Below are 26,941 nucleotides of genomic sequence, written 5' to 3' on the forward strand. Positions count from 1 at the left end.
AAAATGTCTTATTTGATATAATACCATCTAATATTTATTATATTTTATAACCGCTCTTGAATGAAATTGGTTAATCAAAAATAATGCAACCAAAAATTGGTTCTAAGCCCCTACAACCAAAAAAATTAATAATTAATGAATAAAAATGTAATATTTTAAATTTGTAAATGGCTTTGTCGAGAAAAGCACATTTATTTGCAGCCCTATTTATGCGACCCGACGTCTGCCGGGTATTCAAAAAGTTTGCAACCAAAAGCCCCCTACAACCAAATTCTGGTTACGCCACTGTATGGAACACCCCTTATGAATAAGCAAGGACCTGAACCAGCAAGGACACGCACCGCGTTCTACAGACTCCCCCCGTCTGGCAACCCCGCGCAGATCGAATAAAAAAAAACAATGTGCTGGCAGGAAAACAGCAGAAAAAGCGGAAAATTCAGCAGGAAAAGTTAAAGGAAAACCCGGTAAAATGGCGAGGAACACGGGCAGTTCCTCGGGCTCCACGCCGGCGGCCTCGGCGGCCTCAGCGGCGGCGGCAGCAGCAGTGGCGGCGGCTTCCAAACAGAAGCAACAACAACAGCAGAGGAGCAGCAGTTTATCCTCGAATTTAATCCTGGACAAGTGGAAAACGATGATTGGGTGCGTCTGCCTGGCGATAGCCTCCTACTTTGGCTACCTGGGCTACCTGGAGACGCGCGTCAATACGCCGTTTGACCACCAGAAGATGGTAATCCATGCGGGACTGGAGCAACCCGATCGCTACTGGGGATCCTACAGGCCACTCAACTATTTTGGCATGAAAACCCGCGATCCACATAGCCTGGTGATGGGCCTAATGTGGTATACACCTAGTAATCTGGGTCCCGGTGGCCAGGGAATACGCCACTGGTGCGAGCAGGGCGACAAGCTGGATTCCTACGGCTGGACGCATCACGACGGGCGCTCCTTTGGCCAGCAGGAGATTCAGGATCTGCCCTTTGAGCTGCGCACCTCCTTTGTCAAATATCCCGAGGGCAAGCAGTATGGCGGAGACTGGACGGCGCGCATCTCCGTGAGAAATACCACACGCGCCTGGGACAAGAGCATCTCGCTCATTTGGTATGTCGCCTTGGATGAGCGCACCAATGGTCATATCAAGTATGTTTCGGATGAGAAGAGTCCCGAACCGGGCGTCTATGGCGAGACGCAGGGCTTAGGAGAGTTCCAGGTGCGTTTCCATGCTGTAAAAGGCAAGATCCTGCACAAATCCTACCTCAGCACGGTGGCTCCATCGCTGGGAAAGCTCAAGGATACGCTATTCTCGCATTTTCGCGCCTTTGCTGACAAAAGAGGCAATCGATTTATTGGTTTGCCCGGGGAAATAGTCTCGCAGAATGGTTTGCCAACGAATAATCCGGAGCCCAATTTCATAGCCATACAGATAACGGCGGAGGTGGACTTTACGCTGGATATAACCTACCAATCCACGTCGGGTTTCTCGCTGGGCGAGTCCATACCCAAGCCGCCAACTGGGCGGGAGTATCAGCAGTCCCTGCAGGCCAAGATTGCCCAGTTCGAGCAGCGTTTCGAAGAGAAATTCAGGCTTAAAGAGAAAGGTCATTCGCCGGAGGAAGTGCGTTTCGCACGCAATGCCTTTAGCAATCTGCTAGGCGGCATTGGCTACTTCTACGGCTCGAGTCGCGTGCAATCGGTGCACACGAAGAACCCGGTGCCCTACTGGAAGGCACCGCTCTACACGGCCGTCCCCTCGCGCAGCTTCTTTCCGCGCGGCTTCCTCTGGGACGAGGGCTTCCATGGTTTGCTGATCAGCGCCTGGGATGTGGACATCGAGCTGGATATCCTCTGTCATTGGTTCGATCTGCTGAATGTCGAGGGCTGGATACCCAGGGAGCAGATTTTGGGCGTGGAGGCGCTGGCCAAAGTGCCCGAGGAGTTTGTCACGCAGCGGAACAGCAATGCCAATCCTCCCACTTTCTTTTTGACTCTGAGGAAACTCCTGACCAGCCATCGGGCGGAATTGTCGCAAAACGGACGACTGGCGACGCTGGAGCGACTGTATCCGAGGATTCAGGCCTGGTTCAACTGGTACAACACAACGCAGAGGGGTTCGTAAAGCAGCTTTCCTTACTAGAGCCCTAAATGAATGGATTCAATTAATTATTTTGAAGTTTTGAGTTTAATAGAATTGAATGAATTTGAATGAATGGCTTGAATTCCGAAATAATTCAAACGACAATTTCTTTTCAAGAAGAAAGGGCCATAATTTTGTGATTAAATCTGCCTGAATTTTATTTACTAAGCAGTTAACATTGATTTGCTAAAAATTTTCACTTTTTGTTCTCAAAAGAAATTCAAAAAATTCATAAAAATTATTTATTAAATTTTATATGAATTAATTAATTAGAATTTGAGTTTAATAGAATTGAATGAATGGCATGAATTCCGAAATAATTTCTTTTGAAGAAGAAAGGGCCATCATTTAGTTACTAAATCTTAACATTGATTTGTTAAAAAAAAAAATCTGGCAAATTCAAAAATTTCATTTAAATCATTCATTCATTTATTCAATTCAAAATTAATTAGAAAAACATTCAATTTATTCCACATAGAATTGAATTAAACAATCAGAAATTTCATTGCATATGATAAAACAAAAATTAAATGATTCACGCAGGGCTCTAATCCTTACCTATTTGGTTTTAAGCAAGGTATTTTTCATATTTTCCAGGTGAACTACTGGGCAGCTACTTGTGGCGGGGAAGGAATGCCACAACTCTTAGAGAACTCAACCCCAAGAGCCTCTCCTCGGGTTTGGATGACTATCCCCGCGCCTCGCATCCCACGGATAAGGAACGCCACTTGGATTTGCGCTGCTGGATAGCCTTGGCTGCCTCGGTAATGGCTGAACTTTCAACTCTCCTTGGCAAAGACGATGTCAAGTACTACGAGACGGCCTCCTATTTAACAGACAACGAGCAGCTGAATCGCCTGCATTTGGCACCATACAGCGAACAGTACTCCGACTGGGGTCTCCACACCGACCAGGTGAAGCTGAAGCGTCCGCCGATCCTCCAGCAGCAGCAGCGGCATTCCAACTATCAGCAGCAGCAGCCGGAAATGCGCAGGGTGACGGGCGAGGAGCCCAGCTATCAGTTTGTGGATAGCACGTTTGGCTATGTCAGTCTGTTTCCCCTGCTCCTCGAGCAACTGGATCACGATTCGCCGTATTTGACCAAGTTGCTGAATGATTTACGTGACCCGGAGCAACTGTGGACCAAGTACGGCCTGCGTTCGCTGTCCAAACGATCGCCGCTGTACATGAAACGCAACACCGAGCACGATCCGCCGTATTGGCGCGGTCCCATCTGGATAAATATCAACTATTTGGCGGCCAAGGCGCTGCATCACTATGGCAAAATCGAAGGGCCGAATGCAAAGCTGGCGAGGGAGATTTACGCCGAGCTGCGCGACAATCTGGTGGGCAATATCCTGAGGCAATATAAGCGCAGTGGATATTTGTGGGAGCAGTACGATGACTCCACCGGCGAGGGAAAGGGTTGCAATCCCTTCACCGGCTGGACGGCCACCGTCGTTCTCCTGATGGCCGAGCAGTTCTAAATTCTAGCTGCTAAATCTGCTTAATCTGCTGTGAGTTCCTCAACGAACATCCCTGCCAGGATTCCTGAAAACCAATGATCTACATGTAAATTGTCTTTGAGCCGCACGAGTCGCTTTTAAATCAAATAAATTTGATGCTTAAAAATGTAGCAAAACCAACTTTTATAGGTTTTTATGTTAAGAGATGGTTTTTAATTATAATTAACTGCTTTTTGGCGCATCTGCGGTTCAAAGGCAATCCATCTTTCCTTATTTAGACTACTGTGTTGTGCAAAAATTAGAAATTCCAGTCTCTCTCTCTAGTTGCTGTACAATACTTAAGAAACTTTGACAAGAAACCGAGTGAAAATGAGAAATAGCGTTAAATAGACGAATTTTAAAATTATAACAAATAAAAATAAAACAAAAGTAAAACTAAATGTGTTATATTTAATAACTTCTTTATGGGTTTTTTTTTATATTTTTCCAACTAAAGCAATAAAGACTAGTTTTTTTATTTTTATTTTTTTTTTTTTAATTCTTGGATTTAAAAGTTTATATTTAATACTTTCTTTATGGATGGTTCCGAAAAGAATTTGTTATTTTTCAATTATTTGCTTTGTTAAAATGTTTTAAATGAGTGTATAAACAAATTTTTAGTTTTTTGGATTAAAAAGTTTATATTTCATACCTTCTTTATGGGTTTTTTGAATATTTTTCCAACTATGTTAGCAATAAAAACTCGTTTTAATTTTTCCATCATTTATTTCATTTTTCTTTCGAAAATTCCCGTCACTTGGAATACTCCGATATTATAGCTATATATTACACACGATTTCCTTAACTATATAGTACACACAATCGCACACACTTGCAGACATCCATGCAAACACTCACAGGCAGATATATTTCGTCTTTTCTCCGTTTCTGTTTCTGTTTCATTAAAAAAGGTACAAAAATGATATATGCACGATACACTTAATGCAAAACTAATTATATAATTGTTTAATGCGTCTAAAATTACACTAAAAAGAAAGAAAAGAAAAATGCAATCAAAAATGTTTAAGGTTAAGGTATTTCTCTTCGCTTTGCAAAAAAGATATATAAAAACAAGAGAGAACGCTATAGTCGGGTGCCCCGACTATCAGATACCCGTTACTCAGCTAAAGGGAGTGCGAAGGAGATGGAGAAAAACTTTGATCCGCCGTAACTTTTTAACGAATGGTCCGATTTAAAAAATTTCTTCTACATTTCGATAGGTATTGATAAACACAATAAAACTGCATTTTTACTTTTCCAAAATAATGAAATTTTTAAAATCGTATATAAGCGATTGTGGGCGTTAGAGGGGGCGTGGCACCCTTTTGAAACAAACTTGCGCTGCGTAGGAACTCCTAGAATCTTCATGCAAAATGTCAATCTTCTAGCTTTTATAGTTTCCGAGATCTCAGCGTTCATACAGACAGACAGACGGACAGACAGACGGACAGACGGACAGACGGACAGACGGACATGGCTAGATCGACTCGGCTAGTGATCCTGATCAAGAATATATATACTTTATGGGGTCGGAAACGCTTCCTTCTACCTGTTACATACTTTTGCACGAATCTAATATACCCTTTTACTCTACGAGTAACGGGTATAAATATTAAGGTAGAGGTTCTCTTTGTTCGGTGTTTGACTCAGGTTAGTCTTACTTTAGGGCTAATTAAAATGTTTATACGGTCTACGTGTGTAGTATTACTTAAGCGCATTTCAATGAACTCGAGTTGTGACTAACGAACAAATAATCAAAAACAAAAGGAATATGAAGAAGGGAGACATTTACAAAGATTATTTAAGATATTAAGATATATATGTAGGATATATATGGCGCTGCCTATACATCATGAAGTACATGGAACAAAGTCTTTATATGGCCAGAACCAAAGTCAATCTGTTAATCTCTCTATGCGCTAAACGGAAATGGGATTAACGTGCCGGGATCACTCGTCCTTCTTCTTGATGCGTCGCCTGAAGGACGGCAGGCGATCGAGGAGGGCCAGCAGAATGCTGCCGGGCAAACGCTGGTGCTGATTGATCAGATCCTCGATGGCGGTGGCCACCTGATGGAGAGAAAATGGAGAAGAAATTATTTAATATTCAATCACGATTCATAACCAATTTTTTCTGTAATTTTAAGTCCTACGGTTTGGTTTATACACGCAAAAACCACACGTTGCGGTCAAATCGATATGCGCATGGTATTTTTCTGGTATTGCATACGCATATCTCTCTCTCGGAGATTCTAAGACATCGAAAAAAAGCGAAAGGAGCTAAGTGAGAGCGAGAAGTATAAACTCGCTCATAATTCGAAATAGAGCGAGATAGCACATTCGAAATTCGAACTGGCCTGTTGCTTCCATTTCAAGCCTATCGAATTGAAATGCCCGCGTAACATAACGTTAAATCGATCACCGTTTCATATCAATATTACATTATTTTACTATAAACTTAGCTCACCTTAATCTGCAGATCCTGCGGCGTTAGGCTCTCGTCGTAGGGAATGGGCTTGCCCAGGTACGTGCGGAACTTGACGGGAAATCCACCATAAATAGGATAGACCGGAATGCGGACCTTGTTGTACAGACGCATGAAGAACGTCCGGAAGATGCCCACCTGGCGGAAGCCCTCGCGCAGATTCTGCGTGAAGCACGGAATGATCGGAGCCTTGGCCTCGATGGCCACCTTGGCGAAGCCCACGCGATTCCGCCACAGCAGCTCGTAGTAGTGATCCCCGAACTGCGCCTCATAGACGCCGCCGGGGGAAATGGCCAGCAGGTTGCCGTCGCGCAGAATGCTGACGCACGACTGCACGGTGCCGGGACTGACGTGGAAGGCCTCCGAAATGGTCCCCCAGCCGGGCAGCTTGAACAGGAAGCGATCGCCGATCGTGTAGATCAAACGCTCGCGCTGCAACAGCATCCGCGAGTTCAGGTAGTACATGTCGATCGGTATCGCTCCGTGGTAGTAGACAATCAGCGCCGGTCCCTCCTGCGGCACATTCTCCAGCCCGATCACCTCGTAGCCATGGTAGATCCGGGCATGGGCATCCCAAATGGCCGCCACAATCTTGCGGCCCACCCGCCAGAAGTTGCGATCTCCCTGCACCGCTCGCATGATCACCTGCCTGGAAAAACCAATAAGACATTTTATTAATCGTCTATAATACTATAAAAGTTGCATTTAAAAACGGCAAGTTGAATCGTCCGCCAAAACGGTTAGACTTAGAAGTCTAAAAGTAAAAACCGAAATTTGGTAATAATTTAAAGGTGTGTCCTGTATTTAATCATTAAAGAAATTTGTAAAACAAAATATTTGAAATCTCTAACTCGGATTTTACATATATATCATATTTTTCATATAATCATTTTCAAAGAGAGCTCTTAAATAGAGAGTTCTCCAATAAGACCTTTAACTAATCATCTATAATACTATAAAAGAAGGTGCATTTAAAAACGGCCAGTTGAATCGTCAGCCAAAACGGTTTGACTTAGGAGTCTAAAAGTAAAAACCGAAATTCGGTAATAATTCAAGGTGCGTTCTATGCAAAAAATAGTAAAAATATTTTTCTTTTAAATCTCTACATTTACATTTCACATTTTTCATAAATTCATCTTGTTATGATATTTCGAACCTGATCCAAAGTTAGACATTTAAGTTTAAAAAGTTCATTCAGGTTTGCCTCGCTCCCTAATTAATTGGCAAAAAAAGAAGAATCACTGATAATTATGTTTAAATTTAGTTGGCTGTCCGCAGGTGTTATCAGCATAAAATGGTCGTGTCTCCCCATATCAAAGAACTTATAAATCAATATACACACAAACAAAGTTGGCCTCACCTTGGCAAAACTGCGTTTAGTGCGGGGACTGATAACAGGGTTCATTCACAAATCTTTTGGCCCCTTGGCGACCAAAACAAAGTCGGGCAGGAATTGAAAAGAATTACCATTCCCTATTTGAAAAAACTGCATTTTAAAGATGAATCTTCAAAGCCTAAATCTTTTATTACTGCATTTTTAATTTAAAAAAATTATTACAGAATCTTAAGTCATAACAGAAAACGAGTTCTATTACTTTCCAACGAGATCTGATCATCAAGGTCGTCATGCAATTTCGTAACTTTAAAAATTATAAAATAATTATCGGTCGTTTAACACGACAGTGCTACATTTCGAATTCAAAATAATAATAAAAAAAAGAACATCGTTTATGCATCGTCAGGCTTTTTAGATTAATAGTTGTTCCAGTCGTAAAAAAAGGTAAAAATGTGTTTAAGTGGGGAATGTGAGGGATCAGGTTGCGGTAGTACAGTTAATTGCATTCGAACTCGGTTCTTTTATGGATTTATAATGCCTGTGATTACGCGCAATAGACGGGGGATTTTGGGGCGGGCGGGGTCTTCAGTGACCATGAACTGATAGGCATTAGTGAAGTAAAGCGAAGCGTATATGACGCTATCGGAACAACAATATCGCACTGAAGGAATGTCTCATGAATGGCGTGTTTTGGTTTGTGATTTTCTCCACCGCCCATCGAACTGTCTCCATTTGGTTTTGTACTGAGAAAAACCCACTTTATTGCTTATATGCAGTTTCTATTTCGATCCATTTATTACAATATGAAATGCAAGCAAAAACTTCTTGACATTGTAGCGTGTGCATACATATAAGTACTAAATATAGGAATTTTATGAGACTTTTCTGCTATACAAATGGCTTATTATGTATTTCATATTTTTATCGCATGGAAAAAATTGAATTTTAATAAAAATATTTTAGTGTATCATATTTAAGGAATTATTGTAAAACATCTACTTTTTTCTGGTTATTTCATTTGTACATTTTTAATGAGACTTCTAGTTCGAAACCAATCGCGCAATAAAATATATAATCTATTTTAAGCTGCAAATTAAGACTAGCCAATAAATTTATAAAATTGTTAACCAAACAGTAGTCGGCAATAAAATTTCCGCAGCAGTCGTTACCTAAACAAAAAGAGCTGTAATATTTTTTATTGGGTTCTTAAAATGATTTGAAAACTAGGGTATTGAAAATAATGCAACTGTTTTTTCTCTGTAAACTGCAGAAATGGTTAGCCACTATAGTTAAAGCCATTAGGGCTAGTGGCGGTTGGGCTAAAAAGCTTTTCAGTAATTAGCATGACCAACCGGTTGGGCATTAGAGAGTTAGAAATAGAAAATAAATAAAAGCACGCCAGCACACAAACGCCGGTATACACATGTATTCCAACTATATGTGTAAATATACATAAATAGAGTAAAAGTTGGCAGTAGCGATCCCCTGCTGAATAGGTTTAAGGTATTGTATAGGTGCAATGGTCAAGAGTTCGCATACAGTTCTTAAAGGGTCAGTGTTTTGAGTGTTTATCCGTCAGATATTATTTTCTTTTAAGTAACGACGCAGAATATTCAGAAATTTGTAGTAGTAGGCAGTTCTAGTTTACAGTATTTCAAAACATTAGTTTTTTGAAAAATATTTTTCAGACTAAAAAAAAAATTGTTTTGTAAACGAAACCCCATAAGCTGTATACTTTATTAACATGTTAATAAATGGTCATAAGTCATTACAATTGTTGATTACCCACGCTTGTTAACTTTTATGAGCACTTGCTGTACTGAGTTGATTTGCGCAAAAAAATTAATGCTGAAATCTAAATTTTTTTGCTATAATTTTGATGATTTTACAAATAATAAGGAAAATCGGTATTTGAGGGACAATTGCTGACAAACAGAATATTTGCTATAACTACAGTGAAAACCCCGACTGACTTGTTTTGCGGCACTATACAAAAAAAAGGTTTTGAGGCTAAATTTTAATTTCTAGATTTTCTTTATCGAATGTCTACTGTAGTTTTGAATAACATTGTTGTCTAGCTTTTTTGTTGGCAACACTGGTTCTCCCTCCCTCTCTCTTGTGCCCTTTTAATTACAACTGAAGAGCGGGACAAAAGATGCCGGCTTAGAGAGGGGGGCGACAGAGACAGGTGAGGCGGTGGGTGGGAGAGAGAGAGCGGCCCCAAAAGTGCGCGATCAGCATGGGAGAGTTCATTAAACGGTAAAAAGGGAGCTACACTGTAATTTTCTTTTCGCTTACCTGTGCAACTTGTAGATAAAGAGCACCAGGAACGAAATGTAGATGAGGGCCACAAAGACGAGGGGCAGCAGGAAGGTGACAATTAGCGGGGTGAGGAAGCGATATAGCCATAGTGAATAATCCAGATCGATGTAGGAGGCTAAAAAAACAGCAGCACATGATTTTGTTAATATTTACCCAATTATTGGGCCCTAATTAGTATTACTCACACAGCAGGCTCTGCAGCGTTTTGTACAGGTTCTCCAGGAATTCCATTTCAAGTGCCGTCTTTCATTTGTTGTTCTTGCGCAAAAAAGAAAGAACTGAAGCCACACAGTAAAAAAAAATAAAAAAAAAAACAAATCGTTTTGGCCTGATTCTTTTTTGTACTTTCTTCGCCTTTCTTTCGCGCTTCTCGAATTCTTTTGTTTCTCCCGCGATTCTTTTAAATGGTCATCGTATCGTGTGTTAAATTTAAATCATTCGCATGCATTTTATTTGCATGTTTCATTGTTATTGTTGTTATTCGGGGGACTATTTGTTGTGGTCTTCGGTGAATCGGAATGTAAACAACCGCTGCGCTCAGTCGCAGAAAACAAGACAACCGCCGCCGTTCGCAGTCAGAAACATTGTGAGCGCGCCGCGCTATTCGCTTAATAATACTACAAAGTTGTATTTTTTATTGTTATTGTTGCTCCCTCATTTCTGTTGCTTTTTCCTCTTCTTTTTCTAGCCCCACTTTCGTGGCACCTGGCAACGCCGGCCCAGCTGTTCTGGCGGTGCTGCCAGAAGGGCAGAACCAACTATCGATAGTATCGCATGCACGGTTAGCCCCCCCTAGGCCACCTCTAGCGCCACGGTCACACTAATCGACGTTGAAAAATCGCGAGTCGCATTGCAATCGCATGCAATTTGTTTTGTTATTAATTTTCCAAATTATCTCGGGCCTGGTGCTGCTGCCAATTGTGATCCACTACGTCTATTACATAATAAATGCGATTGCCGGCGATTGGGGCGAGCAAAGAGAGCAGCAGCTGCAAAGGAGCCCCAGTCCAGCCAAAGAGCGCCACCAAAAGCACCACCCCCGCCCCCCGCCGCCTTCGTCTTTGTCGTCATCCGGGGTTTTCATAAACAATTTGACAAATTCTTCGCCGCCTCTGCCTCTTCCGCCAGCAGCAACAACAACAACAATGCAAACAAACGATGACGCCAAGTTTATTAAAAAGTGCGTATGTGTGTGCGTTTGTTTTCATGTGTGGGCGTACAAGTGGCCGAAGAACAAAAGCTAAAACACTCACCGTGCGTCAGAAAGAGAGCCAAAATCACCTGGCGCCAGTGGCGTAGCCAGGATTTGTTAAAGGGGGTTTAAAAAACATGTATTCTACGTAGAGTACTTTCTACTTAGAGCCTCCCCTGAGAAGGGGGCTCTAACACCCCCTCAAACCCCCTGGCTGCGCCACTGCCCTGCGCTCTTATTGATTTTCCACTTTGCGTTCAAGTTTCGTCTTTTTATTTTGCTATTTCCTATAGAATCTGTTATGATTTTTGGGTTTTAGCATATATTATTTACAAACGCATAAATTAAATGTATTACTTCTTCCACGGAAGTACTGGGTAGCATTACCTCATTACGCATTGAACCGCATAATTTATGATTGATCCAACAAAATGTTCGCTCTTAATCCCAACAACAAACAAACAGGAGGTGGAAAGGCGGCTCCATCGAACCGCATCCCACGGATAAGGCGCTGATTGTCAACTACCAACTGGAGGCCACCGTCTTTGGGGAGCCCAACAACCCGATGATCGAGGAAAAGAAGGTAAGAACACCTACCATGCACTGCGGGAAAATCTTTAGCAATATCGAAAGTTTTATTCTTAAAATTAAGTGGGGAAAAAAGTTTATATTACTATATATTATATTAATATAACGGAATCTGTGGGTAATATTTTCAGTTAATATTCTTTAAATAAATTTAAAAATAGAATAATTAATTTCAAGTTTTCATATTAATAAAGAAATATGTTACAAATGTTAGAGAATTTATTATATCAAGATTTAAGCTAAAATCATGAGAAAATATCAGTAAAATATGATTGAAATGTTAGAAAGTTTGTTCTTCAACTGAGAGATATTCCATAAAATGTTAATTAGATGAATAATTTATAAAACTATATCTACATTATTTATGGTTAGTTTTCACCTATGAGAATATCATCTGAAAATACTGAAAGTGCATCTGAAAAAAGTAGTTCTGCTAATTAGAAACTAAGATTCGCTAAGTTTTTTACAGTGTACCTCCAAAGGGTTAGGGGGCGGGGGCAGTCGGTGACATTGAGCGGGCCAATCGATAACGTAACAACGGGGTCGATGACGGGTCGCGCTCAAGTATCAAGTATCGAGTATCTAGTAGTGACTAACGATACCCAAAAGTGGTTGGCGGGTCTTTAACCTCAATTCACGTTTTCTGGCTTTTTGTCGTTCGTTTTCGTCGATTGTTCACGACCATAAATAAATAGTCAGTTTTTTGTCGTTTCTTGCCAAAAATCTGGGCGACCGTAAAAGTTTTTAGTTAAGATCTGATTCGGTTATGTGGATAAGTACATTCGTATGACCTCTGAAATGTTCCCAAACTGTTTCCTTAATTTGTTAACTATCTTGTTAAAACCATACAAAAAATAATAATAAACACATTTCATTTTAGAGGTAAATAGGTACTTAGTTCTTAAAGATGATTTTTTTTAATATTTATTTTCAAACCAATTTTTTTTACAATTATCAACCTATATTACGAATACTTCCATATTTTGTAATTAAGACTTAACCATAGGTTAAATATTTAACTGTTAGTTATTTGCAGTTTGATGATATTAGAAACTAGGTCTCCATTTGTTATACATTTATTCTTTTATGATAATAATTTATTTAAATATTAAATTGTTTAAGCTACATTAATTTATATAATTTTATCTTCCTCCAGCACTGTCAGAAAATCATTAGACTCCGCTCGCTGAACGCCAAAACGGATCCGGCTGCCTTGGCCCGCGAGGTGGTGGAAAAATGCGATCTCATCCACAAGTCGCAGCTGAACGACGTTGAGCAGATAATCTTCTACCTGAAGAATCGCAAGGATAATGCCAGCAATGGTAAGAAATCGTTTAATAGTAATTCCTACTTATTTACCAATACTTTCTAATTAATATCTTGTAGATATTCCGGATAATAACACTCACAGCCGGCGATCTGCCGCTCTCCACACCGCGCACACACGCTCCTCCGCCCGATCGCACAGCAGTGTGGCGGCCATGAGCAGCAGCACTGGCGGCGGAGGAGGTGGAGGATCTGGATCTGCAGCCAGCAATGGCGTGTCCAATGCCCTTAGTGCCGCCACGCCCACGGCGGATGTTTCTATCAACAATATTGATGAGTATGTGGAGCTGCTGTACGAGGAGCTGGGCGAACGCATCCGCGGCTCGGCCATGATCCTCCAGATGGCACGAAATCCCGATAATCTCGAGGAGCTGGAAAAGAATGGTTAGACCAGACAGCCAGCTAGCTTATTTTTCTCATTTACCTATAAATATTGATAATTTTAGAAGCCTGCCTGAGCGCCTTGTCGCGGGTTTTGCGCGAGGATTGGCGCAAATCCCTGGATCTCTCCACCAATATAATCTATATATTCTTCTGCTTCTCCACCTACACCAAGTTCCATCCCCTAATTGTGCAATATAAAGTAGGGATAGATTTTATACAAATTAAATTACCTTTTTAATGCAAAATGCATCTAAATTTACCTTAGATTGGCTCGCTGTGCATGGACGTGATCGACTACGAGCTGCGTCGCTACGAGACGATGCGAAATGAGCTGGACGTACGCAAGCAGCCCAATGGCTCCTCCACTCCGCACTCGGCGAAGGCCAGCAAGGAGAAGCTGAACCGCAGCACCGACGACTTCCTGGACATTATGAACGAGGAGAAGCCCAAGGAGATGGAGCCGCCGCGTCGTCGCATTCCGGAGCTAAAGCAGCGCCCCAAGTCGGGCAATTGGAGCAGCTTTCACGGCTCCATGTCGTCGTCGCTGATCAAGAGTCAGATTTTGAATAGCAGCTACCACGAGGCACTCTGCACTGGCGGCGGTGGCGGTGCCTCACCAGCTGGAGATCCACCCGCTGAACTGAAGGCCCAGAGCAACGAGTCGCTGGACAGGAACGATCCGAAGGTCAAGAAGGAGGAGATCGATCGGCTGAACAAGCAGCTGAAGATCTTCGCCAAGAAGCAGGAGCAGCTGCTGCGCGTGGCCTTCTATCTGCTGCTTAATATGGCCGAGAATGTGAAGCTGGAGGAGAAGATGCGACGCAAGCATATAGTCAAGATGCTCGTCAAGGCGCTGGATCGCCAGAATATCGATCTGCTGATGCTGGTGAGCACATTCCTCAAGAAGCTGTCGATAGTGGGCGACAACAAGGACGAGATGGGCTCGCTGAATATTGTGGCCAAGCTGCCACGGCTGTTTCAAAGCACGCACACGGATCTGGTGCAGGTCACGCTGAAGCTGGTCTTCAATCTCTCCTTTGACGGCGGACTGCGGCGCAAGATGATTGCCGCCGGCTATCTGCCCATGCTGGTGATGTTCATCAACGATGAGAAGCACCATGGCATCGCTGTGAAGATTCTCTACCACATGAGCCTGGACGACAAGGTGAAGGCGATGTTCACGCAAACGGAGTGCGTGCAAATGGCCACCGATGCTATCATTCTTAATCTCAATGTCAAGGTCGATCTGGATTTGATTGCCCTGTGCATTAATCTCTCGCTGAATCGCCGCAATGCCCAGATTATGGTGGAGGGCCAGCGGCTGCATAGCCTCATGGATCGGGCCTTCAAGTACCAGGATGCCTTGCTGATGAAGCTGCTGAGGAATCTCTCGCAGCACGAGTCCCTGCAGTTGCAGTTCATCGACTATGTCGGCGATCTGGCGCGCATTCTGACGATCTGCGACGACGAGGCTTTCATCGTTGAGTGCCTGGGCATTTTGGGCAACCTAGCGCTGACCGATTTGGATTACTCGCAGATCCTGCAGAACTTCCAGCTGATTCCCTGGATCCGCCAGCTTCTGGTGCCCTGCTCTCGCCTGGATGATCTTGTACTCGATACCATCGTCTATCTGGGCACCTGTGCCTGCGACGAGCTGTGCGCCCTGCTCTTTTGTCGCGCCAAGGTGGTCATCTCGCTGATCGAACTGCTGAAGGCCAAGCAGGAGGACGACGAGATTGTGCTGCAGATCATCTTTGTGTTCCAGCAGATTTTGCGGCACGAGAGCACCCGGGAGTACATGATCAAGGAGACCGAGTCGCCGGCCTATCTGATCGATCTGATGCACGACAAGAACGAGGAGATACGCAAGGTGTGCGACTATTGTCTGGACATCATCGCCATCAGCGACAGCGAGTGGGCCAAGCGCATCAAGGTGGGGCGGTCAATATTATATAAATAAATATTATCTAATAATATTTTAAATATATCCCTCAGCTGGAGAAGTTCCGCAACCACAATTCGCAGTGGCTGTGCATGGTGGAGTCGCAGCAGGATCAGGACAATGAGCAGGACTACGCCGACCAGGAGGACGAGTGCGACAATGACCTAGACACTTATCTGCGCTCCGAGTACTTGGACAACTGCGATCTTTACAACGACAATGTGGCCGACAATGAGAGCAATAGCAACAGCAACCACAGCAACAACAATCCGGCCAGCCCGGCCATGTCCACCTACAGCAGGCCACTGAGCACGTGGGTTTTTATTGGGATATTATAAAGAAATTATTTACTAATCCTCTGATTCCCTTTTTCCCTTACAGCTATCGCCGCAGCCAGGATCTCGACGATCTGTACAACATGACCTCCAGTTCGAAGTCGCAGGGCTCCAGCGACAACAACTTTATGTTCAAATCGAACAAATCCCTGGATGCCGACGGCCTGCACGAGGAGCTGCTAATGGCCTAGAAACCGAAACCGAAACCGATCAAATTTTAATTAAGAAGCTTCTGCAGATGATGATGTCCCCTGTGTACATGTTTAGTCACTACCTATTACCGATTTATAGGATATATATATATGATACTTTCACGCTTGTTAGTCAAAGACGTTAAATGAGTTTAGCGACGCGGCAACTTTGTACTCAAGACATTCAAATCGAGCAACGGCGCACAGTTTGCCAGTTTTTTAGTTTAGTTCGTTTACCCATTAATTGTTTATTTTGTTATTTATTAATATTTATTCTCGCTTAGCTTCCCCCTCGGTTGCTCGCAATGCAATTTACTGTGCAATAATCTCTCACTCAAAGTATTACGTCAAACGTTTTTAGTTGTACTTGTTTTAGTTTAATCCCCTTGAATCCTTAATTTTTTATTTGTTTATTGAAATACCTTACGAACGAAAGTCAAATTGTAATATTAAACGAAGGGCGATCGATCCATTGAACAGAAAAAGAAACCCCGAAGAATATATACAAAGCTAATGTAAATGTTTACAACGTTTGTTTGGTTTTTACTCTGGTATTTCAAAAGGGTAAGTATTAAAAACAATTTGAAATTATATTGGTTTTTTATTTTTTGTGTTACACAATAAGGAATATTAAGTTGCTGTTCGTTTCCGAAACATACTTATGACAGTGCCTAGACCGATCCGATAAACATGCATATATCTATGTACGTGTATATATAAATAGAAGAATATGTTCTCTAGCTCACTATATATATCATATATCATGGATAACCCATAAGGCGAGGCCTTCTTCTAGCGTTCAATGCTAACCTAAATCTAGATATCTTCATCTTCTTCAGCGTTGGCATCTCACATCTCACATTTCACATTGATTTTCTCTTTCCTGGGGTCGCATTGACTTGGATTATGTCTCATCTGCCGCAGTTTTCGACTTAGCCTAGGGTTTTAACAAATTTTTACACAAATATCAGATATCAGACACAGATATACATATATATAAATATAGAAAATATCGAGTGGAGTGGAGATAAAGCGCTAAAAAAGATCTACAGATAGAGGAGCTAATCCAGATAGTCCATGGTCTTGATGAACTTCACCACGGATCCGAAGAGCGTCCAATAGAACTCGTCCTCGCCCTCGAGCTTCTTGCCCAGGAAGCAGCTGATGTACTCCACGGTGGACAGCAGGAAGGGTGGATTGGCCTGCGGGTTGGAATTAAGCTTAGGAGTTAGCTACTCAATGAGGAAGACAGATTCCACACTCACCATTATCACCACGTATATGAGCACGGGCAGCAGATCATCCGCAGCGGGCACGCGACCACTGGACATGCGCAGCAGGCTCATGATGCTCGAGATGCAGCTGGAATGGGAAAACAAAGGTAAATTAAATATATATAACACGTATAAATATACAATCTAAATCCCTGTAAAAATATATTCACCCATCATGAAAGCATATTTCAATTATTTAACAATTTGATATCGCGAATTCCTCAGAAGAAATAGGAACTACTATTTAAAAGATTTAACGCAAATTCTTTAGAACAAGAAAAAAAGGTAAAACAACCTAAATCCATGTAAAAATATACACTTCTTAGCATGAAAGCATAAATCGATTATTCAATAATTTTAGACCGCTAATTCTTCAGAAGAAAAAGGAACTAATATTTGAGAACTTTAACGTTTTAAAAAGGAGACCGCGAATTCTTTAGAACTTTAATGGATTATGATTTATCATATATGAATTCTTAAAAAAAAATGTAGCCGCGAAATCTTCAGAACCAGAGGAACTAATATTAACCACACTAAGATTATTAATACGTCTTGTTATAAAAATATTGATTGATTAATGAATAAACCCTTAAATGATTCTTGAGAAACCCAACTCACTTGATGATGCACTGTAGCTTCTCGCGCGGCGTCTTGTAGGCGGCCATGTGGCACAGCTGCTGCTGGGCGAAGGTCCACGGCGCCTCGCCCAAATACTCCTGGGCGATGCACAGCGCCGGATGGGCGGGATGCACGAAGCGCTGCAGCTTGCCAATGTGCGCGGAGAGCACCTCGTCGCGCGACACATCGGCATCCTCGTTGGGGAACATCACCTGCTCGTACATCTGCTCGAGCAGCATTCGCTCGATGGCCACCCGGGCGGCGTCCACCTGCCACTCGTCCTGCAGATCGGCACTGGAGCGCAGCTCCTGCAGCAGCGACTCCACGCATTCCTCGGTCAGTTCGACCCGCTCATCGCTGGCTCGCAACTGAGCGAATTCGGTTTGGAACTGCTCGAGCTTTTCCTGCTGTCGCGACCAGGCGAGATACATCCGAACGAGGGCCTGCAGCAGGCATCTCTGACTGCTGCGCGCCTCGCCGCGCAATCGGGCCTCCAGCTGATCGAGTTGCTCGGTGCGCAGCAGCAGCTGCTGGCGATGGCGCATCAGGTACTGCAGGTAGCTCTGCCTGCGCTCCAGATCCCGCTGCAGCTCGGCCAGCAGCTGGCCATGCTGCGGCCGCTCCAGCTGGGCCAAGCAGCGCAGCGCCTCGGCCACGTGCGAGATCTGAGGCAATCGCTGCAGGCTGATGCACTGCGCCAGCTGGATCTGCAGGTAGATCTGCAGCGGTGTGGCCATCGTGGAGGAGGTGGAGCTGGTCTGCCGGAAGTCGCCGCTGTGCAGATCCGTGCGCGAGAGCACCGTGCGCAGCTTCTGCTTGACGCTGCCGAAGGCCACGCCAGGAATTTGCCTGTTTAAAAAGGGGGAAACGATTAAGATGGGTCGAAAGGAAGGAGTTCGGAGATTGACACACATGTTAAAAACATGAAAAATTGTATTTTACAGTGTGAGTAAAATTGTTGATATGTGTGTCAAATACAAAAGTGTTAAAATGTTAAAAATAATAATAAAAGCACACACAGTTCAATTGTGCTTTTTACACAATGTGTTATTAACACGACGTGTTTCTTACACATTGTGCTTTTAACACAAATGAAAATTACAATTCACTGACATTATTAACACGACATGTTTTTTACACACCGTGTTTTTAGCACAAATGAAAATTACATTTCACTGACATTATTAATACGATGTGTTCTTTACACAGTGTGTTTTTAACACAAATGAAAAATACATTTCACTGACATTAACGAATCGAAGGGAAAATGAAAAACCAATATGTGCGATTATATCTTGTAAGTTAGTTTTAACCATTTCAAAGCATATATGAAAAACGTTCATTTTTCAGTTCAACGTAGAATTCTGACACTTTAATGTGAAAAAACCATTGTGTTAAAAACACAATGTGTAAAAAACACGTCGTGTAAAACACACAAATGACATGTGAGTGTGTTATTTATGTTTCTAACAAATATGTTGGATACAATTTTTTACACACAAAAGTAACAAATTTTTTTTTAACCTAACATTTGTTATTTTCCGAACCCTGCTTTAAATACTCACCCTCCATTCATGTGCTTGTGCAGATGCGAGGAGGAGGAGGAGGCGGCTGCCGCTGCTCCTGCTGCTCCTCCGTTGCCCGCCGTGGAATCCGAGTTGGTGGCCTCGCTGGAGCTGCTCACCTTGCGGCGGTACTTGGCCAGGATGTCCTCGCTCGTATCACAGTAGTGGGTGCCGAAGTTATCGCAGCCGGCGCTGGGATCGAAGCTCACGCTGCGTAAATCCGCTGGGGCCACCGAGGGATTGGAATTGGAATTCTTGGCACTACCGCCTCCCCGGCGATTCTTGAATATGTTGGTCATCTTCAGCTTGTTGAACAGCCCAGCTCCATGGTGATCACGATCTCGATCTCTATCTCGATCACGATCTCTCTCCCTTTCTCTTTCTCTATCCCGATCCCTCTCCCTTTCGCGATCCCTTTCCCTGTCGCGATGATACGGCTGCTTCTCCTTGTCCGCGCTCGCATCGAAACTAATGCTCTTTGGTATGGCGCCGGTGGCCTTGGTGGGTGCATTAGCTCCTCCAGCTGCTCCTCCTGGAACAACTGGGGGTTCCAGCTGCAGCTGCTGCGTCTGCGCACAGAGCAGCATCTCCTGCTGCTTGTCATCATCGGTTTTGGCTAGCATGTTGAGTGTGGAGTTGAGCATTATCTCGTGATTCTCGTAGTTGAGGCTCTGATGGCGACGCATGCTGCCCGCCAGGATGCCGTTGCGTCGTCCATCCACGATGGCCGATCGCTGCTCGATAGAGATGCGTCGGTGTTCTACATTAGTGGAGGGAACTCCTGCGATGGCTGCCTGTTCATCCTGGTTGAACATATCGAGGAGCTGCTGAACCAGGCCAGGTGGCTGCTCGGCATCCTCTAAGCGTATCCTCCTGGCCAGCTCCTCCTTGTCCTCGCTGCAGTCGCTGAAATCGATGAGATCCCGATGCTCTTTCTCCTTTTCCTTCTCCTGATTGTGTTTCTTCTTTTTCAGAGCCGATCTCTCCCTGTGATGATGATGATGCTCCCGCTCCCTGTGGTGCTCCCTATGGTGATTGTGATTGTGATGATGATGATGATGATGCTCCTCCTCCAGATTCAAGCTCTGATTGCTAATGCTGCTCTCCGCCGACGTTTGGCGTCGCATGCAAGAGGTGCCCATCAGCGGAGTGGTCTTGCGCCCGCTGGAATCGCTGGCTCCGCTGCATTTGTACTGCTGCTGGAAGCTTCCCTCGCCGCCCAGCACATGGTAGCTGGTCCTCACCGAACTGCGGGCCAAAGAGGAGGCTCCCTGATAGAGATTCGCATCCTCGTACGAGTTGACCGCATCGAAAAAGGCCGAATCCTCTTGGCTGCGCTCGCTGACGTTGCCATGGGGATCAGGATCGGGATCCCCATCGCCACTGCTGCCCGGCGTCTGCTCATCCTCATCGCCGTCATCTAAAACAGCTGCCTGCGAAGCCGCCGCCGTATCCGATTTGGTTGTTATGGAAACATTATCATCCGTATCGATTTCGGCCAGCTTCTCCGAATCGCTGGCCAGCACATCGGTGCTCCAGTTGCTCTCCGATCGCTGATCCGAGGCATCCAACTGGGGATGCGCTGGTGCTCCTCTTCCCGCTCTGGCCAAAGCCTCCACCACAAAGTTATTATCGCCGGGAAGAACAACAGCGGAGGGTATTAAGGGAGTAGAGAAGTTTCTATCCCCCCGCTCCGTGGCATCCAGCGTGTTCTCCGAATCCGAGGCCAGGACATCCGTCGACCAGGTGTCCGAAATAATGCTCACATTCTCATCGCCCTCGAACTTCTTCAGCTCGAATTTGCAGAATTTATCCTCAATATCGGATCGCGCCTTCGAGAGCAGCATCTTTTGCATTTGCGGATTGGCCGCCGCCCGCGAATTGACGCCATGATGGTGGACTAGATCCCCGCCAGCGCCATCGCCATCGGTTACCTGGGAGGATGGCGTATCGCGGCCACTGATATTCGGTGTTCCACGGCCCGAAACATTCGCCGACACCATATCGGATAGATTGTCCTCGTTCTCATGGACATCCCGCTCCTGCTGCTCCTCCAAATCCAGCGAACTGGCCACCGAATGGGCCGCCTCACTGATGGCCTCCAAATTATCTGAATTCCCGATGGAAGCATCATCCTGCGGTCTTCTCATCGCCTCCAAACTACTCACATCATCATTGTTCGACGAGGGAGCCATTGGTGCGGTTGTAACCACGGCAGGCAGGAGATTACTGCCATCCTGACCGATGCAGTTCATCTTGAGCACCTCCTCCTCGGTCAGCGGCTTCAGTTTGCTCTTGGCGCCGGCATTGTAGAGGCTGAAAACGAGCACGGGATCCAGGGGATCGACGACGCCGCAGGAACTCAAACTCGTGTTGCTGCCGCTGTGCGAGGAGGAGCACTGCTCGAGAAGATCGCCGCCATTCTGGAGCTCTGGCGGGGGAACAGCAACTGAAGCGGCAGCCGCTACAACAGGATGATGATTGTTGCTACTGAAACTCATGCCCTTGGCCAGCTTTTTGGTGGCCTTGCTCAGGCTCATCAGACTCTTGTTGCTTTTCTTGGCGTTGCTCTTCTCGGGACTCTGCGATTCCCGCGATTCCCTTGCTTCCGACGGCGTCACATTGGGCTTGGGTATCCTCCCGAGAATCCTCTGCAGCCGCTGTCGCTCCTCCACGGATATATCGTACTCCTCGCGGCCGCTGAGCAGGCGAAAGAACTCCACCAGCTGGGCCAGTTCCCGCTGATTGATGGCCAGCTGGGAGCGCTCAAAGTCGCTCTGCTGCGGCAGTATGGCCACCACATCCTCGCCCGTTTGGCCCAACATCAGCAGATCCATCAGCTGCACCAGTTCGCTGTCCTCGTCGTTCAGCGCCAGTCGCTGCAGCAGTCGCACAATCTGATTGAGATTGTGACGCATTCGTTCGCTGACATTTACATCGATGATTCCCAGCAAATCGGCGCTTGCAATGGCCGGTGAAATGAAGTGGGTGAACACGAGATCGGTGAGCAGCTGGCGGATTTCCTGCTCCTCGTGGCGCAAAGTCTGGCGGAGCTGCTGACTCAAAGTCTGCAAAAGCCAGCGAAGGGAAGAGGGAAACAGGGCCCAACTCTGCTGCAGACTGCGCACAAAAACCTGGACATGCGAGTGCAGTTTCCCCAGCGTCTCCGCGTGAAATCTCGCCACATTTCGCTGGTACTCCTCACCGTCTTCCTCCCGTCCGAAGCGCTTCTCCCGCTCCTTCTGCCCAAAGGTCTGCATCAGCTTGTGCGGATCGAGATCCAGCCAAATCTCGTGCTCACTCAGCACGCCCATGAGTGGAGCATGCAAAGCGGCGGTTAGGAAGATTCTGGCGGAGAATAGGCTCTCCACCAGCCGCTGATAGAGTCGCGCAAAGGAGCTGCTATTGGATCTTAGCAAACGACGCGGCTGCTCGCTGGTTAGCAGTTGGATTTCTATCAGTTCGCGCAGCAATTTGAGCAGCAATTCAACGTCCTTGGTGTTGATGGCATTGCCATAGAGACCCGTGGCAATGGTGTTGATTATCTGGCCCAGTTGACTGGCCGAAAGCAGCGAGAGGCGATCCGCGGTGGCCAACGAAAGGGCCAGCAGATAGGGCGTGTTGTACAGGTAGTTGAACAGATCCTCGTAGGCCAAAGCGTGCTGGAAGGAGGAGAGTTTAAAGAGTAAGTAAGGCTGCTAATCCTTGGATTTATATATTATATATGTGCTTACCTCGTAGGGCAGCAGCTGCTTGGCGTCCATGAACTGGGCACTGTCGTAGGCACTCGCCCGGCGGCACGAGAGCAGCGGATCGTGGTCCGTGCGCGCCAGGAGCAGCTCGTTCAGGATCTGCCGTTGCTGGGCGCACACAAAGGCCAACTGTGTGGTGAATAAGTTATTAATACAAATTAAAATTAATTTTTAAAAATATATACCCTTGCAATATACACATTTACATTCAAAATTATAGCTGATTTCGTATTATTTGGACATTAATTTACAATCCTTCTTTTGTAGCTGCTTTTTATCTATAAAGATGAAGGAAGCTATAATCGTTTTCCTATTAAAATCTTGTAAAATATACTATCTTTTCTATGGCAGCTATATGACAAAGTCCTCCGATTTTTTAAAAACCTAAATCGAAATTCAAAAATATTGAAAACAAGTTCTATACTAGAGTAGAAGATAATACAATAAAGATTAACAAAGTTAAAATTTTGTTCCCTATTAATCTCTTATACATTTTCCTACTGAAAATCGATAGGATTCGATTGTTAAAAAACTGTATTCGAAATTCAGGAATATTCAAAATAAGTTATATACCAGAGTAGAAGAAATTACGATAAAGATCAACAAAGTTATAATTTATTTCATATTAATTTCTTATAGATTTTCCTATCGTTCCTATAACAGCTATACGATTTAAAAAAAAAACTATTTCGAAACTCAGAAATATTTTAAAAACCATATTAAAAAACACCGAAGATATATCATTTGTTTCCCCTATTTTCCCGATCCTGAGATCCCTGAGACATCCAATAAATCCAAGAACCCACCTTGGTTATGGTCCCCGCATTCGTTTCCAAGGCCCCAGTGAGTTGGGCAAAGGCCGCTTGCTCCTGCTGGATGAAGAGCTGCTCCTGGCGAAGGGTGCGGGCCAGGTCCATGATCTCCAGCAGATTGCCAGCAGCTGGGGGCTCCATGGTGCAGCTGGCTAAAAAAAGGAGAGTATTTAGGTTTAGTTAAATTCAATATAAATTCTCAAATTGTAAATAATAATATAATATAGTAAATGAATGCGTAGTATTTCCCTCTGTTGCTTTTATCATATTTCCTTGGAATTATTTCCGTACGGAAGAATGTTTAAATTGTTTATCAAGTTCTCTTGAAATGTTCTCTGTTCTTCTATTGAATTTTTAAATTTAAATATTTTTTAATGCTAAATTAGTTTATTTTCGATTAAAGTACTTAGAGATTATTGAGTTCCTATGGAAGTCTTCTTTTTATCCATCGGGTTTCCCTGCGAATTCAGCCCAATTGCTTTTCTCAATTGCAATCACTTTTCCATCCGCTTTTCCCATTTTCCCCTGCGTTGCGAAAACTGCGCAATGGCGCTCCATTTAAATTGCTTTGCATTATTTATGGCAATGAAGGCATGACATTTGATATCAGTTCGCTACTTGGGTCTCCCCAGTCTCAAATAGACCCAAGCTGTCAACTAGTTTAATGGCTGAGCGCCAGTTAATTGATGAACATAAATATTTAACACTTAATGGATGGGCGGGCCATGGGGATTTAAAAACAAATCGATTTTAAAATAGCCTAAAAGCTGTCACATAGTTACAAATATTATTTTACATAATTGTTTTGGATCTTAGTAAATAAATGGGATTTCGTATAATATACAATGGTAATAAATACCATTAAACTCTTTGTGTTAAATCATTACTAAGTGGTTGAGTTGGGTGTGCCAAAATCGTGATCGATTCATTTCGATGTGACTCCGATCTTTGTGCTCGATTCGCTGGAAATCCCAATCCCTATAGCTATAGGCCAATAAGCCTGACCTTATTTTCCCATTGTGTTTACACCTGTGACGTCTGAGATCGCATGGGAAAGCGTATCACGCGCTCAGCTCTAATTGCGATGATCTCTCTAATACATTACAGTGGATATTAGTTGGCAGGGTGTTGGATTAGAACGGAATATTTGTTTGTTAAATTACCATTATATCAAAAAAATATTAAAATTTTTTTTTTAGTTTTTTATGATTTTTGTCAAAGGATTTTATAAATATTTTGTCTTAAGAAAATGTTTAAATATTTGTTATTTAATAAGTTTTTTTTTAACGGTAGAGTGGATATTAATTGGCATAGTTTTGTACTAGAAAGGAATATCTGTTTATTAAATTCCATTATATTAAAAAATATTGACATTTTTTTAAAGGTTTTTATGAATATTTTAAAAGAATTTTACAAATATTTTAACTTTAAAAATTTTTTTTAAAAATTTGTTTATTTAATTAGTTTTATAAATTTGTAGTTCACATCTGTAAGTGATTACTGTAGTTCTCTTTAACCGACCACCACTGTTTGTGTGTGCGAAAGACTTCCAAAAAATCGTTAGATATTCGCTTCTGGTTGTGGAAATGTCTTGAATGTTGCACGAACAATGGTTTTGTTTGTAATCCCGGTTTCGATTTCAGTGGCACGGCTTTTGTTTTTGTTTTTAGGCCTTGGTCAAGGGCACAGACGTCAATTACGAAAGCCAATGCCCTGTCACTCGATCCTCCGTCCCGCTCCCTCGCACAGGCGCCCCTCCCCCTCCCCCTCTCACCACAAATATTTGCGCCTCAATTAACCGCTATTTGTTGTAATGCAGATACAGTGGAGGTAAAAATACTAGTTAATTTGTAAGAATCAATGCAAAGAAAAGACTAAATATTACAATATTATTTTACAATGACTCAAGGCGATGAAAACGTTTTCCATTTAAAATATAAGTTTAATTTGTATAAACAAATAATATGAGTCAACTTTCCGCTGTTGAATGAACACTAATTTATTATTAAATTGCCTGTGACAAAAGCCATCTGTAGTGCTGGAGCATTTAAAAAGTTAAAAATTCACTGAAAACTTTTTAGCCTGGGAATTGGGATCTATTATTTCGGCCGCAGCTGTTGCATTTTCTTGAAACTTAAAAATTTATCTTATCGATAAGTGTGTGAAAGTCAGAGACTTTAGGTCTCTTAAGATAAACAATGGGTCATACGTGGGAATATTGTTTATTGGCGATGACTGTTGCTGCTCAAATGTATATATAAATACATATGCATTTATAGGGGACGATGTGGAATGTGCAAAGCGAAAAAAACAAAAACAAAACAAAACTGATTTGTTGCGCTCATTACACACACACACACACACGCGAATTGGGGGTGGATGTGCAATTGTGTGGGCGATTTAATGTTTAGTTTATTTGTTTATTTGCTGTGCCAAGCACAAAGAATTAAGGGAGAATTGCACAAAAAACAGAAAAAAACACAGAAAAAAACAAGTAAAAGTCCCGTTATGTGGGCGCTGATTGCCCCAGTGTGCGTGCGTGTGCGAGCGAGACAGCAATAGCCGAAGGCCACCGTTTCGCACCGCCCCGCCCCGCCCCCCAATCCTCACTTCTTTTACCGCCCCCTTTTCACGTTGTTTTTGTTGTTGCTTTTTTTATGAATGAAAGTCTCGCTTTTTTAAGCAATTTTTAAGTGTTACACACTCGCGCACACACACACACACGCACAGTCACAAGCACAGCTCTTTTGCGCACTCACTTTTTTTTGGCGTTAATTATCTTTCGGTTTTTTGTGCCAACTTTTACTTACTCCTGCGCCTGTGCCAAAAACCTAACTTAAATGATAGTGCATAAACAAACGGAACGGGAAAATAAATAAATTATCACGGCCAAAACACACACACGCGTCTCAAAAAGGAAACAACAAAAACAATTGGGCTGGAGATGGGAAAAATATCAACTATCGTCGATGCGATACTTTTTCCCAGCACTGAGCAATTGTCAGCGCCACTGGTTCCCCGTTCGGCCGTTTGGCGCTCTCAAATGTTATGTTCCGCGATTCTCTAACAGAAATGTTAAGATGCATCGTTTCTTTACATTGGCAGAGCAGCGGCAGAGGCGTAACAGTTGTATCTTAACATTGCTGTTAACGAAACGTCGGCGAAACATCGATTGCACAGCTTT

General features: G+C 43.5%; 4 protein-coding genes across 5 annotated transcripts; 2 read left to right on the plus strand and 2 right to left on the minus strand.

Annotated features, from left to right (window-relative positions):
- Positions 1 to 367: 367 nt before the first annotated feature.
- GCS1 (mannosyl-oligosaccharide glucosidase) lies at positions 368 to 4,037 on the plus strand. Its single transcript, XM_017139805.3, has 2 exons — positions 368 to 2,105; positions 2,729 to 4,037. Exons 1-2 carry the CDS (start codon positions 470 to 472, stop codon positions 3,616 to 3,618), a joined length of 2,526 nt encoding a protein of 841 aa, XP_016995294.2. The 5' UTR covers positions 368 to 469; the 3' UTR covers positions 3,619 to 4,037.
- Positions 4,038 to 4,342: 305 nt separating this feature from the next.
- LOC108056151 (DGAT1/2-independent enzyme synthesizing storage lipids) lies at positions 4,343 to 10,487 on the minus strand. Its single transcript, XM_017139847.3, has 4 exons — positions 9,964 to 10,487; positions 9,755 to 9,893; positions 6,103 to 6,769; positions 4,343 to 5,705 (listed from the first exon to the last, which is right to left on the minus strand). The coding sequence occupies exons 1-4, from the start codon at positions 10,007 to 10,009 to the stop codon at positions 5,586 to 5,588; spliced, it is 972 nt and encodes a 323-aa protein (XP_016995336.1). The 5' UTR covers positions 10,010 to 10,487; the 3' UTR covers positions 4,343 to 5,585.
- Positions 10,488 to 10,574: 87 nt separating this feature from the next.
- Kap3 (kinesin associated protein 3) lies at positions 10,575 to 16,256 on the plus strand. The gene is made up of 8 exons (XM_017139729.3): positions 10,575 to 10,958; positions 11,436 to 11,553; positions 12,715 to 12,880; positions 12,945 to 13,268; positions 13,331 to 13,467; positions 13,534 to 15,201; positions 15,264 to 15,523; positions 15,592 to 16,256. The coding sequence occupies exons 1-8, from the start codon at positions 10,639 to 10,641 to the stop codon at positions 15,734 to 15,736; spliced, it is 3,138 nt and encodes a 1,045-aa protein (XP_016995218.2). The 5' UTR covers positions 10,575 to 10,638; the 3' UTR covers positions 15,737 to 16,256.
- Positions 16,257 to 16,317: 61 nt separating this feature from the next.
- On the minus strand, positions 16,318 to 26,691 carry Gapvd1 (GTPase activating protein and VPS9 domains 1). Of its 2 annotated transcripts, none has more exons than XM_017139727.3 (7): positions 26,568 to 26,691; positions 23,752 to 23,909; positions 22,928 to 23,074; positions 19,194 to 22,855; positions 17,629 to 18,477; positions 17,002 to 17,098; positions 16,318 to 16,938 (listed from the first exon to the last, which is right to left on the minus strand). In XM_017139727.3, exons 2-7 carry the CDS (start codon positions 23,896 to 23,898, stop codon positions 16,798 to 16,800), a joined length of 5,043 nt encoding a protein of 1,680 aa, XP_016995216.2. In that variant the 5' UTR covers positions 23,899 to 23,909; positions 26,568 to 26,691; the 3' UTR covers positions 16,318 to 16,797. The 2 variants fall into 2 exon arrangements, with proteins under 2 accessions (XP_016995216.2, XP_070074442.1); XM_070218341.1 differs by lacking the exon at positions 26,568 to 26,691 and adding an exon at positions 26,517 to 26,535.
- Positions 26,692 to 26,941: the final 250 nt, after the last annotated feature.

This window comes from Drosophila takahashii, chromosome X (assembly GCF_030179915.1).
Source record: "Drosophila takahashii strain IR98-3 E-12201 chromosome X, DtakHiC1v2, whole genome shotgun sequence".
NCBI lineage: Eukaryota > Metazoa > Arthropoda > Insecta > Diptera > Drosophilidae > Drosophila > Drosophila takahashii.

Excerpts from the sequence above, each read along its gene's own strand:
- GCS1 (XM_017139805.3), top strand. The coding sequence starts at position 470 with ATGGCGAGGAACACGGGCAGTTCCTCGGGCTCCACGCCGGCGGCCTCG. Across the intron at positions 2,106-2,728 it reads GTACAACACAACGCAGAGGG|GTGAACTACTGGGCAGCTAC; the intron begins GTTCGTAAAGCA and ends CATATTTTCCAG.
- LOC108056151 (XM_017139847.3), bottom strand. The coding sequence starts at position 10,009 with ATGGAATTCCTGGAGAACCTGTACAAAACGCTGCAGAGCCTGCTGT. Across the intron at positions 9,894-9,963 it reads AACGCTGCAGAGCCTGCTGT|CCTCCTACATCGATCTGGAT; the intron begins GTGAGTAATACT and ends CTGTTTTTTTAG. Across the intron at positions 5,706-6,102 it reads CGCAGGATCTGCAGATTAAG|GTGGCCACCGCCATCGAGGA; the intron begins GTGAGCTAAGTT and ends TCTCTCCATCAG.
- Kap3 (XM_017139729.3), top strand. The coding sequence starts at position 10,639 with ATGCAATTTGTTTTGTTATTAATTTTCCAAATTATCTCGGGCCTGGTG. Across the intron at positions 12,881-12,944 it reads CAAGGATAATGCCAGCAATG|ATATTCCGGATAATAACACT; the intron begins GTAAGAAATCGT and ends AATATCTTGTAG. Across the intron at positions 15,202-15,263 it reads AGTGGGCCAAGCGCATCAAG|CTGGAGAAGTTCCGCAACCA; the intron begins GTGGGGCGGTCA and ends TATATCCCTCAG.
- Gapvd1 (XM_017139727.3), bottom strand. The coding sequence starts at position 23,898 with ATGGAGCCCCCAGCTGCTGGCAATCTGCTGGAGATCATGGACCTGGCC. Across the intron at positions 23,075-23,751 it reads ATGCGGGGACCATAACCAAG|TTGGCCTTTGTGTGCGCCCA; the intron begins GTGGGTTCTTGG and ends TTCACCACACAG. Across the intron at positions 22,856-22,927 it reads AGCAGCTGCTGCCCTACGAG|CACGCTTTGGCCTACGAGGA; the intron begins GTAAGCACATAT and ends TCCTCCTTCCAG.